Source organism: Anolis sagrei, chromosome 1 (assembly GCF_037176765.1).
Source record: "Anolis sagrei isolate rAnoSag1 chromosome 1, rAnoSag1.mat, whole genome shotgun sequence".
Classification (NCBI taxonomy): domain Eukaryota; kingdom Metazoa; phylum Chordata; class Lepidosauria; order Squamata; family Dactyloidae; genus Anolis; species Anolis sagrei.
Window position 1 is genome coordinate 204,614,502 of NC_090021.1, and position 17,155 is coordinate 204,631,656.

General features: G+C 38.9%; 1 protein-coding gene across 3 annotated transcripts in view; it reads left to right on the plus strand.

The window, feature by feature from the left end:
• The window catches only part of CACNB4 (calcium voltage-gated channel auxiliary subunit beta 4), a 198,185-nt gene that overhangs the window by 164,540 nt on the left and 16,490 nt on the right, over nt 1–17,155 (plus strand). For 2 of the 3 annotated variants that reach the window (XM_060776651.2, XM_060776661.2), the window contains 4 exons: nt 2,131–2,240; nt 2,973–3,124; nt 8,608–8,703; nt 13,716–13,901. In XM_060776651.2, the coding sequence (XP_060632634.1) occupies nt 2,131–2,240; nt 2,973–3,124; nt 8,608–8,703; nt 13,716–13,901 (544 nt within the window). Of the gene's footprint in view, nt 1–2,130; nt 2,241–2,972; nt 3,125–8,607; nt 8,704–13,715; nt 13,902–15,222; nt 15,289–17,155 lie in introns of all 3 variants that reach the window. The other variant, XR_009631570.2, reaches the window with a different exon arrangement.

Below are 17,155 nucleotides of genomic sequence, written 5' to 3' on the forward strand. Positions count from 1 at the left end.
ATTTGTGTTCAGATTTATATCTCCATCCGTAATTCCCAATAAGTAATATTCTGGTTTTATTGGGAATTTCTTTTTGAAGATTTGTTGACTTTCTTTGTGGATACCTTTTCAGTATTTCTGAGCTTCCTCATGGGAGTTTTTTTTCCACCTCTGGTGGAGCTGTGGGGAAGCTCAGAAATATTGGGTGAGCATTATTGACAGTCTGTGCCTTAGTGCTGCATTACCCAAACCCAGATACATATCATAAATACGTACCTGAGCAGGTCAAATAAGATTATACTATGGACCTCATCACATTAAGGATAGGATTTGCCACACATCATGGCAAATCTGGTGTGGGGAATCCATCACCCAATGCCTTGCATCACTGGCTTTGCCCCTCACCCTGTCCTGGGGGGGGGCATTCTTTACCCAGCTTCCCCCTGGTGTTGCCTATGCAACACGGAAACCTTCCTGTGTTGCTATCACAGCAGCTTACCATGCTGTCAATCCACTTGCCACAAGTAGATTGATGTTGTGGAATGGAACCCAGTGGGCTCTAGGTCACAAGTGAAGTGAAGGTGTTGTATGACGGGCAGTTTTGCCCACCTGATGAGGCCCTTTTAGAGGATCTTATGTAGAGTGGTTGGGATTGTGTTTAGAGAGTCTGTCCAGAAAGTCTTGTGTCCAGAGTGCTTTACTCTTTTGCTCAGTCGCAGATCAGAGGAAAGAGACATGCAGCTGAGTATCTTCCAATATAAGAACAGTGACTCAGTTTTTCAGTATGCACAATAAAAGTGTCATGAATAAGTTCTTCAAAGATGAAAGTTGTTATGTAGGAACTTGTTGGGTGAAGCTTCTGTTGCAGGTAAATGCATCACATCTTTGAGCTGTCTTATCGGTGGTGTTTCTCATCAGCATCTTCACTCTCCCTTCCCTTGAATTTCTGAATAATCTTATTTCCACACAGCTTGTTGCATGGCTTTCAAAACAAGCATTTATGTTAAATGTGGAACACAGAGCAGGTGTTCTGTCACTGCTGCTGTCAGATGTCTTTCAGTACAGCATATGACTGTGGTAGCTGGACGTCATTGTTTTCTTATAGGAAACCATGGCAACTGTCAATGGCAAGTCAAGGGTTGCTATGAATAAACCCTTTGTAGAGTATATTTTTATATCATATGTGGAAGATACTGAGGAGCACAAAAAAAACCAACAAGTATCAGTTCTATCTTTTGGACACAAAAAAAAAAAAAGAAAAGAAAAGAAGAAGCAAGACGCCACCCTAAGTGGATCTGAATTCCTCTTTCTCCTCTTCAGACTAGTGTTTTTGACAAACAAGAGTACCCTCATGCTGTGTATATATTCAAGTATTTCCCCACATGAACAGTATTGGATTGCTTAAAAAAATAACTTGGAAAATTGTGACAATTCACCTCACAAGACAGGAGTGGGAAGCTTTTAAGGTTCCATGACCAAGGAAACACAAGAAATATAAACTGAGGAGGAACTAATGAAGCAACATTTGTGGCATGCAATGGGATGCTTATACAGCATTATGGAGACAAGTCACAGCAAGCCTTGGATTTGAGCACTTCCCCCCTCTACGTTTGCAAAGAAGAAATTAGGAACTCTGTAAGAACAAACCTGTTTTTGTATGGAAGGAAAACAAATTCATGGCAACTGAAAGTTTATAACAAAGTCCTGGTCCCTCTGAGCGGATAGTAGTAACAGATGGAGTATGAAACTACTGATTTGATTGTGTCCTTAGCTTGTGGATAGAAATCTCTGGACTGGGATCTCAGGCCTAGACATTGTAGATGGATATTGTTTCTGATAATTTTATTAGAAAAGGTAGACATGATGTCTAAGATTAAATAGAATAGATACATTGTGGAAGATTAAGAAACAATGTTTTTGGTGCATTGCTTCTCTTGTCTGTTAGTGTCACCGACTGGCTGTTGGTTTTGATTATTTAACAAACAGCTATTTATTGGTTTTCTTCTTGTTCTTCCATATGAATATTTGTTAGATTTTTTTCACCACAATGATGCACTCCTTTAGTTAATAATGATGTAAATGCCAAATGGCAATCCACCCCAATATTTTGACATGAACTCTTGTGCTCTATTCCTATGTTTTTTCTTGTAGGATATCAATAACTAGAGTGACAGCTGACATTTCCCTTGCTAAGAGGTCTGTTCTAAATAATCCAAGCAAGAGGGCAATAATTGAGCGGTCGAATACCAGGTCCAGTTTAGGTAAGAGGTTAAGTCTTTTAAAGATCTGTGTGCTGTGTAATATTTCCAGCTGTCTCCCATCCTGGTACTGACCAATCCATTTAGTTTCAGGAGAAGGGCTATGCCAAGTGTCCTAAGTACATTCTTGCAAGCTGATGGTTGGTGAATGTCAACTTCAGATATTAAGCCATGAATTTGCCTTAAGATCTCATATTCCTCTCTGCCTTAGGGTTCTCCTTTAGAGATCTCTCACCCGATGTTTTGCAAGTTTTTATATTATCTTGCTGTGCCTTCACCTCTTGCTGAATAAAACACCTTCATGTGCCTACTGCAAGAATCTCCACAAAATCTCTTGGTGTGCAAGATACTGGTCCTCTTCCCCCCTCTTGTCAGTAACAAGAAATATGGTTTTTGCCCTCAGTGGAAGTTGATGATTGTACAAAGCAAAAAAAAAAATGAGGCTAACTACTTCTGTGGTGGCCACAAACTTTGTCTCTTGTAGACTGCCTACCATTTTAAAAATACCCAAAGTCATAGGGATGAGACCACATTGTTGACTGTCTTATATCAGTAAATAAAATACAGTATTTACTAGATAGGTATATAATGGGAACCAGAATGACAAATAAACTTCATATGTGTAACATCTTTCTGTGTAATGGTAAGACACTGTATATTTTTGAACGGACAGTATAATTACTTTGGTTTGTCCTGCAATATCACAATCATGATTTCTGCCTTTTCCTTTTGCAGCGGAAGTGCAGAGTGAAATAGAACGAATTTTTGAATTAGCACGATCTTTACAACTGGTTGTTCTAGATGCAGATACAATCAATCACCCAGCACAACTTATTAAGACATCCTTAGCTCCTATTATCGTCCATGTTAAAGTGTCATCTCCAAAGGTAATATTAGTCTGTCTCTATCTTCCTGATTCTCGCTGTGTATAATACAAGTAGTAAGGGATTTTACTAGAGCAGCACACTTCTCATCATTAACTGGCTTTCTGGTGCCGGCCTGAGATGAGGCAGAATAATATTTTAGAAAAGAGATATGTTCTTATTCCAAACCTTTCTCGGGAAGCTGGGAAAAGTGGTTACTAGCTCCAACTCTTTATTGTAAGACCCAACTACACTGCCATACAAAATCCAGTTTATCTTCTTTGAACTGGATTATATGGAAGTGTAGACTCATATAATCCAGTTCAAAGCAGCTAATCCAGATTATCTGAATTGATAATCTGGATGATGTGACAGTGTAAATCCAGCTGTAGTTTCCTCCAGTTTGGCTTTGTGTCTCTCTACATTTGCATCCTTGTATGGTTTCTAGTGCCACACTGTGAAACAGCAGTTCACTTTGTGAGAATACTAGATGATTTACAAGCAGGCCATATTTTCCAGCAGTTCACATCAAGTTAGGATCTAAGCTTTCTGAAATAGGATAGTAAAGGGCATGAATTATGAACTGAAGATTTCTACATCTTCTTTCCCTTTTGGATTTGAGGCAAGATGTTATTTCCCAGCTTCTGTTCCCCATATAGCAAACATGCATTTTTATAAACACAAAATAATAGAGCAGCTAACAAATAATTAATCCTAAAGGATAGCAATTTCCTGACTACTACTGCAGTATGCTTATTATACAACAATAATTTTATTGGTTAAACTCTGATTTAGAAAAATACTTCACAATAGGTTGCAAATAATATTCACAGATTTTCTTTTCCTTGACGGGGGAAGTGTTTCAACATTGTTAACCCTGTAGGATTTTTACATTTTGTTAAAATCTCATTTAAGCAAGAACCACTGGTTTTGCACAAAACCAGCAGGGTGTGTGAGTGTGTATGTGTGTGAGTGAAAGCCAAGTATTTCCCATGCAATTTTTTTTTGTACAAATAATTTTGTTACTCCCATTTCTCCAAATACTAAAAATAATTGAATCCCTCAATATTTCCCAGCAGATGGGTAGAAATCTACAAAATTATTTGTTCCTACATTAAAGAATAAATAAATAAATAAATAAATATGTAACTCTTCCTTGTTGCAAATTGCTCTGAAATCCTAATATTTAATAGCTTAAAATTTATCTATATCTAAAGCAGTGGTTCCCAACCTGTGGTCCGTGGACCACCAGTGGTTCGCAAGAACTAAAATATGGTCTGTGGCCTCACCGTTCCTACAAGAATGACTGGTATTGTGAAACCCTCTTATAGTGCCAAGGTTTACTAAATATGGTTTTCTGTGGATGAACAAATGGCGACTACTGGATGGCATATGTTCTGTATCAGAAACTAGAGCTGATGTGGTCTATCCAATTTTCTGAATCGTCACCCCAAGTAACCAAACCAAATCTAAAGTTGACAAAAAACTGATTTGTAACCCTTTTGGTACTAATGTTGGCGAGTGGTCTCTGGTCAAGTGGTCCCTGGTCAAGTGATCTGTGGTCAAAAAAAGGTTGGGAACCACTGATCTAAAGAGACGGCAGCTCGGGTGAGAAAGAGATGGAAATACGAGATTGTTCCATGATTTGCTGTTACTTTTAAAAATCCTTTAAAAAGAAACTATGAGTAGCTGGCAGGAGGGGTGCGTAGAATAGATCTTTTTTTTTTTTGCTCATATTGCCTTTCTGAAATCATGGCATCCCACAAAAGTGTTAGTTCCCCACAAAGTGTAAAACTACATACTTAAGTTTATTACTGAAATTATATACGATGGCTTGAAAGAAAGCTTTGTTGAACTCAGTTAGGATTCTGACTTGCTATACTTGGGATTGCATTATCAGCCCTTAATTTTCATCCCTTTACTACAGGTAATATAAACTTTGAGGAAAGAAGTTGTATAAGATTTTTTTAAAAAAGATAAATGCTCAATTCCCTTGATGTGTAGTTATTGAATCAGACAACCGTTTTAGTCTCTGGACTGAATCTGTCATCTAGAAAATGTTTAGTCTAATTTCAACACATTGCTTGCATATTTATTGGTACTTGACCTGCCTTGATGTTATCACACATTTCGATGGTGTTAATCATTGTGCCAAGTTCCTGTTCTGCTGTGACAAAAGGAACAGTACTTCAAAGACAGTAGCCTAGTAAGTTTGCAGGCGAGGAACATTATGATAGCTGGGGAAACTCCATTTCTATCTCCTTTTCTATCAAGTCCAAAGGTCTAGGGTAGGAGGGGGAGATACCTTAACAATGGGAAAAAATTATAGCATATTGAATTTCAGATTCTGCCTACCTTTTGAATGCTAATTTTGAACTCAGCTAAGAAAACTATAATAAGCTAATCAAGATCTGTATTGTCAAAGGCTTTCATGGCCGGAATCACTGGGTTGTTGTAGGTTTTTAGGGCTATATGGCCATGTTCTATAAGCATTCTCTCCTGACATTTCACCTGCATCTATGGCAGGTATCCTCAGAGGTTGTGGGGTCTCACAACCTCTGAGGATGCCTGCCATAGATGCAGGCAAAACATCAGGATGGAATGCTTCTAGAACAGGGCCATATAGCCTGAAAAACCTACAACAACCTAATCAAGATCTGTAAGTGTTTAAAATGTAATGTTAATTATTACTGAGAGAGAAGGAAGGGGGAGAAGAGAAGGAGAAAGAGAAGGTGAAGAGGATGAGGAAGTCTCTCATAAGATTTGATTAATTAAATCAATTTCTCAGAACTAAACTAGGAGCCCCCAGTGGCGCAATAGGTTAAACCGTTGAGCTGCTGAACCCGCTGACCAAAAGGTTGCAGGTACGAATTGGGAGAACTGTGTGAGCTCCTGCTGTTAGCCCCAGCTTCTGCCAACCTAGCAGTTTGAAAATATGCAAATGTAAGTAGTTCAATAGGTACTGCTCTGGCGGGAAGGTAACAACACTCCATGCAGTCACATGACCTTGGAGGTGTCTATGGACAATGCTGGCTCTTTGGCTAAGAAATAGAGATGAGTACCAACCCCTAGAGTTGGACACGACTGGACTTAATGTCAGGGGGAAAACCTTTACCTTTACCTTACCGGAATTAAACATAGTGGTAGGGAGATGGCTAAAATTTTAAATGGCAGATGACACCAGAGACAAAAGTGTGATGATGGTACAACTCTGAAAAGGTCAAATGCTTGTGATATAAAAGTAACAAGTGAAAGTATTGTTGACAATAAGCATTATATAGATCTGGGAAATTCATATTAATTTTATTCTTGCAAAATTACAGTTTAATTTAAAGCTTACGTGTTTTAGTGAAGAGTAGTGAAAGTTGTTGTATACCTGGTTGCCAAACGTGTGAACTTCAGAAATCTTCAACAGCATTTCCATAGTTGTTTCATTGTTGACCAGGTTTCCCAGGTATCTGTAATATATCTAAAATACAGTGAAAACAGTTCTGAGCAAAGTCAGCTCCATTTGTAAAACCTCCTACAAAAATAAACATTATTTGAAGCTTTCAATTATACACCCAAACAAAGTTCCTAAAGCTCCTGTAGTGTTTAGTCAAAAGTACATAATTAAAAGTTATGTGTAGAGTATGACATTAGAAAAAATACTTGAAATTGTATTGAACACATTGCAGAAAAAAAAACTTTGGGAATTAAGGCTTTGAATGTACCAGGATGGAGCCCTGATGTTTCCCACACCAAGTTTAAGCTTCTACCCATCATATTGAAATCTCTTACAAAGCCCAATTGAATGAGCTGTAACAACATCTTTTGTACTTACAATGGGAAGAGCAGACGTTGTCCTTCCAACTTTTGATCTTTTCTCTCTCTCTCTCTCGGTATTTGTTCATGCTTTATAATACAGACTCACACAACCCCCACCTCAAAGAAATCCCAAGGGCTATGAGATTGCAGACATACTTTTATTAATATACAATCCAATTTCAGATTTTTCACTCACATCTTTGACTTTTCCACCACCCTGTTCTTTTACATACGTGGAAAAGCATTCATTGCTCTCCATCAAGCTCTCTACTTTCCTGTTAGGATAAGGTTTTGTTTTAACATGATTCTATTGTCACTGTATCTTTTACCTTGTGCAATCTGCTGTTTGCTTTCTCTGCTCCACTGCAATAGCACTTGAGGGTATTTTTTTCTTTGTAAAATTAATATTTCCTTTCATTAAATATGAGCACGGCTCTAGTCATGCATTTGACAAAGACTACTGCAGCGGTGCTAGAATCCAGGTTTAAGGGGCTCACTAGTATAAGGCTCAAAAAGTCACTGGTCTTGAAACATTTACTTTGATGTCTAATGAGCAGAATTCAGCAATAACATTGAAAAACTTGATTTCAGGAAGTAGTACACAGAATTAGGTTCAGGCAAGAAAGCTAACAGGAAAGGGATTCACTGCCCCTTCCTCCCCATAATAATAATAATAACACTTTATTTATATTCTGCCCTTCTCACCCTGAAGGGGACTCAGGTACATATACTTGGCAAACATTCAATGCCACTTTGTATAGATAATACACAGACAGACAGGAAACAGAAAGAGGTGGCTTGTTTTGATTCAGTGTCCAGCTGTTTTTGATGCCATGGAAGGTTGGGCTTGAGTCCAAAGGGTGCTGTTGCTCTATCCTCTATGACGAAGAACCGACAGGACTTCCTCCTTCCTTTTGGTTGCCCAGCATTTTCTGATCTTCTTTCTTTATGGCGTCGTAAAACACCTCCCCAGGCTTTTAGCGGTACCTAATTTCTCTAATTACAGCTAAAGCTGTTTTCGAATTGCTTAGGTAAGCAATGAGCTAGGGTGTCATTTGGCAGCTCACGCCAACCCGGGGTTCGAACTTGCAACCTTTTGGTTGATAGATCTTACAACTGCTGATAATTTACCAGCTGTGCTAAACCTCCGGCCCTTTTTTAGTCTCCTAAAATGCTATATTTTGTGTCAAGAGAACCTTCTGAATGAGATAGGTTGCAGTGGAGCCCTTCTGACAACAGATCCTGGATTCCAATCCGTATCAGATAGGTGATAGCCAGGCCCGTAGCCAGGATTTCATTTCGGGGGGGGGGGGGGGGGGGCTGAATTTTTTTCAGGGGGTTTTTGGGGGGGGGGTGAGTTTCGGGGGGGGGGGGGGCTGAGTCTGAGTGAAAGAGGGTCTAGCCTAGCAAACCCTTTGTATCATTACCCCAATACCCCCATGCATATGGGATATATTGAGTATGGTGATCAGATCATGATATGAATAAACATAACAGTTTAAATAATGCACCAGTAAGGCCTTTTTGCGAACCACCATGAGAATTTCGGGGGGGGGGGGGGGCTGAAGCCCCTCAATGTGAGCTGCCCATACTATGATTGGTAGCAACTACTCACGGACATCCTGGAGTCTCCTGGAGTTTACTATTCAAAGCATGATCTACCTCAATCTCACCATAATGTTTGCCTTCTCTTCTTTTAGGTCTTGCAGCGACTGATCAAGTCAAGAGGAAAGTCACAAAGCAAACACTTAAATGTCCAGTTGGTTGCAGCAGATAAACTTGCACAGTGTCCACCGGTGAGTACAGATTTTCATTCTGTGTACACCATGTGTGTGTGTGACACACATTCATAGATTAACAGAAGCTGTCATATTGGCATAACACCACTTTTGTGCCAAGGCACACCCACCCCTTTCTGACTGATCTATAAATGGCAGTCATCAAACCCTGAGTGGGTCAGAAGATAGGTCACAAATCTCACAAAGTGAAGTGCTCATCTTTCCTCCTCCTCTTGATGTTCGCAGTAGTGATGCACACAGGCGTTTAGGGTTACAATAGCAAAAAGGTCTAGAGTTCCTTTCTCCATCATCCCACTTCTTTTTCACTCACAGCACCAGAGAAATTTGCACTGGGTGAATAAAAGATCTCTCAAGTAAATGAAGGTCCAGTGTATTAGGTTGCTGTCATAGCAAGGAATCTTCTACAGATTTGTATTTCTTGTAGCAAAGGAAAAGGAAAACCCAGTACCTATATTAAGAAATAATTCTTAGCTGTAACTAAAATGAACACATGTAGAAACATCGTATTGGTTCCAAATCATATACTAGCACATTATATTGTGCATCTCATCAAAATGCTTGAAACAGTCCAGTTGCAATCAACCCATTTGAATTAAATAGTGGAATGTTTTTATGCTACTTTCATATAAATGGACCCCCCCCCCCCCCCATTCTCAAGCTGTCACGGAAGAGTTTAACTGTGGTTATAATAACTCCAGTGAGAGAGCAAGAAACCTCCTTGGTGATGCTTGGGCAAGTCACAATCTCTCAGTCTAATTCACTGGTTCCACCTTACTTCTCTCACTGATTGCAATGCAGCCCTCTAAGCTTGGGGTAGGAAGCATTCGGTACTCTATTTGATGTTGGGCTACAAGTCCAAACTTCAACCAGCATTGCGAATGGTGTGTTGTTTGGAGCTCCATTTCAGCAACATGTGATTCCCACAGCTGCAAGCCATATATCAAGTTTTGCTGTCTGAAAGTTAGCTGTATGTAATTTTGTGATTAAGTATGTTTCACCCTGCATAGGATCAAATTATAAGATGCAGTGATGATGCAGTTTAGTGAGCAAGGTTAGTTTGCATGAATGTGGTCAGATTATCAAATTCCATATCTCATTTGTGCTTTGATTTGCATTAGTTTGATTGCAATGTTATATTGAGTGTATGAATCATGCTTAGGTAGGGACCCTAAGGTGATGTGTGCTTCTTGACCCAAAATGGATCCCTTTAGGTACACCTTTGACTGGCAATACTGTAATGTTGTTCTACCAATATCGAACAAGTTTTTCCCTTTTCATTTTTGCTGGTTCTCCATGTTATTAAAGTAAGGATCTTCTTATTGGAAGATTACTGCCATGTATGCTCTACACACACACACACACACACACACACACACACACACACCCTTTTGCAGCAGAAGTGAGAAATGGTGGTCCTCTGTTTTTGGACGGTAGATGGTTTTGGACTGCAGCTTCCTTATAACTCTTCAATCCTGGCTCCAGCAGCTAAAAGTCATGAGATTTGCAGGCCAGGAGCATCTGGAAGGCCACAGTTCCCCACTCCTGCTCTACAGTGCCCTTCTCATGTTGTGGAAGCTTTCTATATAGTTATAGCTGTAATCCTCTGCACTAGAAAGTGAGCATCTTTATCAGCAAATCCTTCTACTTTTTACATTCTCTATCCAGTTTAGAGCTGTGGGGCTTCATGCTCTCAATTGTGCAGGAGCCCTCCATGGATAGACCAGATTCCCTGTGGCAAGATTTACTCCTTTCATGGAGGACAACAATGTCCTTGCGAATGTAATGATTGGGACATAGCCATTAGGCATCCTCTCCTAGACATTGTGTTTCTAATCTTGGTGTGGGGACAGACACCTGAACAGGGCCAAATCTTGGAGAGTTTGAATTATCTTGTAAACTTAGAAACAAGCTTTGGCCTGAAATATTAATGATTAGCAATGTTTTCTTGGTCAGTTTCAAATCCTCATGCATATTTCACACTCATCACACAAGCTAGTGCTGAAATTGGCGGTCACTGCATAAATTTGTTAAAAATCAGCATTTAACTTCACAGTTCATCATGACACAGGATCTTTTTGGAAAAACGAGGTTTAAAAAGTGCCTGTGAAACATGCCTGAATATTTCATTCTGCCCTGCATAGTGAAAAATATGCTAACGATAATGAGATAAATGTTCTAGCGGTCTAAATGTCCCCTGAACCGTCTCATAAAGAACTCTGTTTCTGGCTTACAGACCTTACTAAAGAGATGCTATAAAATTGGAAGGGCTGTTGTTTCTGAGAAGAGCAGATGCTTGTACTGAGTTTAATTCAGTTTACTGAATAAGCTGTGAACAAACTGTTGCTTGTGCATCCATACCCAACATAATTAGTGGCTCTGTAGTTCATATCACAAAAATCCTTGTAGACATAGATTCACTATACGCTTTTATTTCACCAACCACCAGCCTAGTGCGATTTTTTTAAAGTTAGGCTACAATTTTTTGAACATTTACCAGGAAATAACTTCCCATTGCACACAATGTGGCTTACTTCTGAGTATATTGAGACCCAGTTTTGTGGGGAAAGACAGAATATAAATGAAGGCAGCAATCATATGAGCCAAAATGGCACTACCTAAACCATCCTCCACCTTGTGCGACTGTGGCTTGAGACAATTTCTAGTGGAAGGGTGCCTTTGAATCCAGTATATTTATTTATTGGGATAAATCCATCTCAACCTCACTTACCTGATACCTTAAGATCAGTGGTGACTGGTAGCTACCAGGTCATTAAGGCAACGAGTCTCTTATAGGTTTGGTCTTTAGTTTAGACTTAAAAGGTCTCTCCAAAATGCTGATACTACTTTGGTGAAATTTTCATTTTTAAAAACTGCAGGAATTTGAGAAATTTTGCAGCTTTGTTGTACATACCCACATTCAGTTGTTTTATTACAGAAATAAAACTGCACAGCCTTTTGAGGAAAAGACTTGCTTGCTTAAGTTCTTATTTGCTATGTACTTGGGAAAAGAGCAAACATCATTGTGTAGGACTTGGCTGTAGTTTTTGCTGGTCTGAATTTTGTGCAAAATAAAAGTTACACTGCAGGAAAAGAAATTTTAGCTGGATGAAGCTTCAGTTTGAGTGTTGAACAGTTTGAGTGTTGAACAGTTTTCTTCCTTTGCAGAAAGCTTCCATTGGGAACTGTGCAAAAGTTGCACCAATCCCAGAAAGCTACATAGGTACGGGATGAAAACTTGTTTCCTTGTTCTTAACATTATTTGCGAGAGAACACAAGAGAATTACCATCCCGAGCTTGGAATACATTACTGAATTCTTTAATTATGAGATTGTTGATTATTAGTCTGCTGCCTCAGGCCCCTTCTACACTGCCATATAATCCAGATTATCCAAAGAGATAATCCACCTGATCTGCTTTGAACTGGATTATCTGAGTGTACACTGCCATATGGAGCCCCTCGTGGCACAGCAGCTTAAAGCGCTACGCTACTGAACTTGCTGACAGAAAGGTTGGCGATTTGAATCGGGGGGTGAGCTTTCACTGTTAGCCCCAGCTTCTGCCAACCTAGCAGTTTAAAAACATGCAAATGTGAGTGGATCAATAGGTACCCCTCCAGCAGTAAGGTAACGGTGCTCATGCAGTCATTCTGGCCACATGACCTTGGAAGCGTCTACGGACAATGCCGACTTTTAGGCTTAGAAATGGAGGTGAGCACCAACCCCCAGAGTTGGACACAACTAGACTTAATGTGAGGGGGAAACCTTTACTTTTACCTTTACCCTGCCATATAATCCAGTTCAAAGTCGATAATCTGGATTTTATATGGCAGTGTAGAAAGGACCTCAGACTCCGGACTATCTGGGATATAATGTGAGATCCTGTCTGCTGTACACACGAATCTTTTGGAAAATCTATAGAATTACAGAACTGGAATGCTTATTCAATTAGTGGTCTATAGTAGAGTTAGTCTGTGTTTACCATATTTGAAGAATGGTATTCACACTGTACTTCAGATGGGCGAAAATGGTGTGCAGCTTTTTAAAGTGAGGCTTGCTAGCTCTGAAAAGAGTCATGTTGTCATCTGAATAGGTAGGCTGCATATAAATGGTGGTTGTTGAAAATCCTCTGTTGTATAAACAGCAGTCTTTGTTCCGTAACACAAACAGCTAGGATTATATAGGAATTTCCCTCAGCATTAATTTGAACAGAGATGTTCTATTGTAAAGTCTTATTTGATGCTAGTATTTACTTCAAAAACATGGGGTCTGCTAAATGTGCATTTAGAAAAAGAAAAAAGTAAGATTATAAATATATTTCTGATGTGAAAATTGTGGTTGCTATATACGCTGCCCTTTTGGGTAGTAGGAAGATTTGGATCCATTACAAGAATGGATTTTGTCAAACCACAAGCTCCTGTTGAGCCCTTAATTAGCTGAAAATCCTTTGTCTACATAATTATTGAAGGTGCAGGGATGCTGCCCTCTTCTTGCCAGCTTACTGAGCATTTTATTCCTCAGCCCCACCAACAACACCACATATTTCTCCTGTAGATTATGAAATTACGACTCTCTGTTCTAGGTAGATTATTCCAGAATCCTGTAACTGTACTAGTTATAAACATATATTTTATCACTAGTCTGCCATCATCATCCAGTGATACTGAAATCTGATTGCTAATCTCAGACAGAGCAGACCCATTGAATTGGTTATTGAATGATAAACTAGTAAAACTGTGAAGACTGAATCTGTAATTAAGAGGTTTGTACTGTAACATGTTTCAGTTTGTTTTAGTAGGGTTTTTTTTTTTTTTTGCCTTTTTGGGAGAAAATCAGGAGTTGTGGTTTAAAATAAACTCAGGTCCGTTGCTAAACAAACCACGCCAACCCATTTTTGTTGTACTACTCTGTTATGAATATAGTACATAGAATTTTTGGGAAGAGGACGAAGGATTATTACTTTCTGTTTCCTAGTTGTTTCCAGTTTTTAACATAATGCTTTATCCTGGACAGGAAATGTTTGATGTTATTCTGGATGAAAATCAACTTGAAGATGCTTGTGAACACTTGGCGGAATACCTTGAGGCTTACTGGCGTGCCACACACACCACCAGTAGCACACCCATGACACCTTTGCTTGGACGAAACCTAGGCTCCACTGCACTATCCCCTTACCCTACAGCAATCTCTGGATTACAGGTATGGTTCCATACTTTTGACATTGATGCAGCTCATATTTATGCTATGGAGAAGAGGAAATGTCTGCCTCTGTTATTTTCTCACTGTCTCTTTCTATTTCCTATGTACACACCAGATCCAGCAAATGCACATGAATCTGTATACCTAACAACTGTTCCATTTTCTTTTACATGTGAGGAAATTCCTGCAGTTCATATAAAACATTCCTCAATATGGAACAGTATGGGAATTCCCATTATACACATCCCTCTGTGTGTATATTAAAATGGTTTTTAATGCTGTTTTCTGCTAGAAAATATTAATGACTAAGTGTAGCAAAGGGGCCATGGTGGCACAGCAGATTAAACTGCTGAGCTGCAGTATTGCTGACTGAAAGGTTAATGGTTCAAATGTGAGGAGCAGGGTGAGCTCCTTCTGCCCAGCTTCTGCCAACCTAGCATTTTGAAAACATGCAAATGTGAGTAGATCAATAGGTACCGCTCCAGCGGGAAGGTAACAGTGCTCCATGCAGTCATGCCAGCCACATGACCTTGGAGGTGTCTACAGACAACAGCTTAGAAATGGAGAAGAGCACCACCCCCCAGAGTCAGACACAACTAGACTTAATGTCAAGGGGAAACCTTTTCCTTTACTAAGTGTAGCAAATATCAGGGGAAAAAAACAGTTACAGTTAGTTCTGTAATTCAGTCAAACACACATGAATCAGAAGTTAGTCCCATTGAGTTCTATGACATTCACTACCAAGTAAATGCAGGTTTGATGTCTCAACACTCAAGTAATTTTCTGCTTCCATATCTAGACTTCATTGAAAGGGGGCGATCAAGAAGTATGGAAGATCCTCTTGTTGATTTATGTAGGATGGCTTGTTCCTCATGATACTACAGCTAACAAAGAATCTGCCATAGCCACCAGGAAAATGAAACTTTCAGCAGATCTTTGTTTTCTGTATAGTTTTATTATAATACCCTTAAAATATCTGTCATATTAAGACTACTGTGCATACATCAGGGGAGTAGATCACATCTGACTTTTCTGCTATGGAAAAACTGCTGATCAGTATGCTCTTGGAAGATGAGTCTGTTAACAAATACATGGCATTGATTATCAATACAGGTAGACTTGCAAAATTGTTTGTTTTTATTAAACTTTCACACAACAACCAGTTCACAAAAGGTTATAATATTCCTATCTACCTCCAGTTTGCCTCATGTGTCCCCAGATTTAATATTTGACAACATTCCTTAAACTGTTTTGATTTTTTTAAATGATAAATAAATTATTTTTCCCATTATAAAAAGATTCTGACCATTTTTTTCCACAGGGATAGCTCAAAAACGGCTGGCCTTTGAAACTTCAAACGTGGCATGTAAATAGTCCTTAATAAGAAGTACGTGTTTTATTAAGTTTGGGGGAAAATGTCTTTTCAGTACAAGTTCTGTATGTCTGTAAGCACAAGATCAAGAGTGCACCGAGGCCAATTTTACTAAAGAGCTTGGCCCATTTGTGTGGTGTTTCCACTGTACGTCAGCTGGAGAGCCAAGCAAATTGGAAACATAACCAAGAATCCTTGTCTGCTATTGGGTAAAAAAACATTGTAGGAAACCACCTTTTCCCGTTATAATCTCATTCACAATTAAAGTGCTCTCTTGCTTTTTCTTCACTGCATGTATGCAGAAGTGAGTATTTACATTTCAAATGTATGTTTGATTTTGTTAGGCCAGCTTTGTTATATGGTATTGTTTTTGCTTAGTGACTGGTTGACTGTGCAAGCAACAATTTTGCGTTCTGTGGACACATTCTTGTTTTTATGTGGAAATGTCCGTGTGGCAGCTTGCTTTTGTTGGCAAACTCCTTCTCTTGATCTTTGACCCAAGGCAAAGCGAAAAGGATGTGGGCAGAACAAATTCATTTAGACAAGTTTGTATATAGAAATGGATTTTCCCTCCTGATATTTCCATTCACTGATAATCTGTTGTCACAACTGCTGAAAGTCAAGCTTAGCCTGGTTCACAAAGTTTGCTTTTGTACAACATTATGAGAACTTAAATCAAGATGTTTCAGACTGAAATTTGCATAGTGACCACTCATAGACATTATGGTCAGCCCTCCACATTTGCAGGTTTAATTTTTGCTGATTTGATTATTCATGGATTTGATTAATAAGATCTTCCTGGGAATTTCTAGGAATTTTGAGGTCCTCCAGCACAACTATCTGGTCATGTCTGGTGGAAGCTGACCAAAGAGTTACACCAAAGGATCTAGAGATGCCTAGAGATGTGTCCCTTCAGATTAAAAAAATGTTTTTTTTAAAAAATTGTGCTGTTCCCACTGTTGTGGAGTCCTGTGCCCTTAATCCCAGTGAATGTAGAAGGCTGACTGCATTACTTGTAAGACATATAGTTAAGAGCTACACTTTCAAAATAAGATCCCATTTCATTTTATACAAGTGTACAAGTGAAGCAAATAAATAAATTTTGAATACTATTTCATCTATAGCTGGGCTGAATCACTCTGGACCTCATCCAAAGAACAGAGAAGTCATTAACAGAATATAAAGCCCAGGCGAATTATCTCTTTAGCAGAATAAAATCCAACATCTTAATACATTTTGTTCCTATACATCAGATTCCATGGAAGGAACCATTTGTAACTTACTAATTTGGGGGTTACTTAATCTAATATACAGTACCAACTATAAATTTGACCACTTCAGTATAAAAATCAAATTATCCTACTTTTCAATCAGGCAGGATAGTGCACTGATTGTACTCTATTGTTTGAAGGAGCAGCAGTTCTTTATATAACTAGATCCTCCTGAATTTGATAGGGGAAGAGCTATTGAATTATCAATAATAATAACAATAAACATGCATTACTTAAATTGGGCAGTGTGCCCTAAATCTTCCGCTGCTACATATATTTTTAATATAACACACACAAAAATAATCAGCATTCGTTTTTTTTCCAAAAATTTGAAAACAGACTGTGTTCCCAAATGTGGTGGTCACAATTTTCAATCACAATTTACTCTACAAAACTTAGCTGTGTAGCAGAGATATGAAAAAACTCTGTTAGGAAATTGTAAGGATGTGACACTGGCAAAGGTGTCTCTGAGTATTGGCATACGCTAGCTCATATTCAAATGCATAATAGAACTTACGCATATCTGACATAATGCACATCACTCCCATTGTGTATTTCTCACAATTGGCACCCGTCATCTTGCTGATTCCCCTACATAGTAACATAACAGC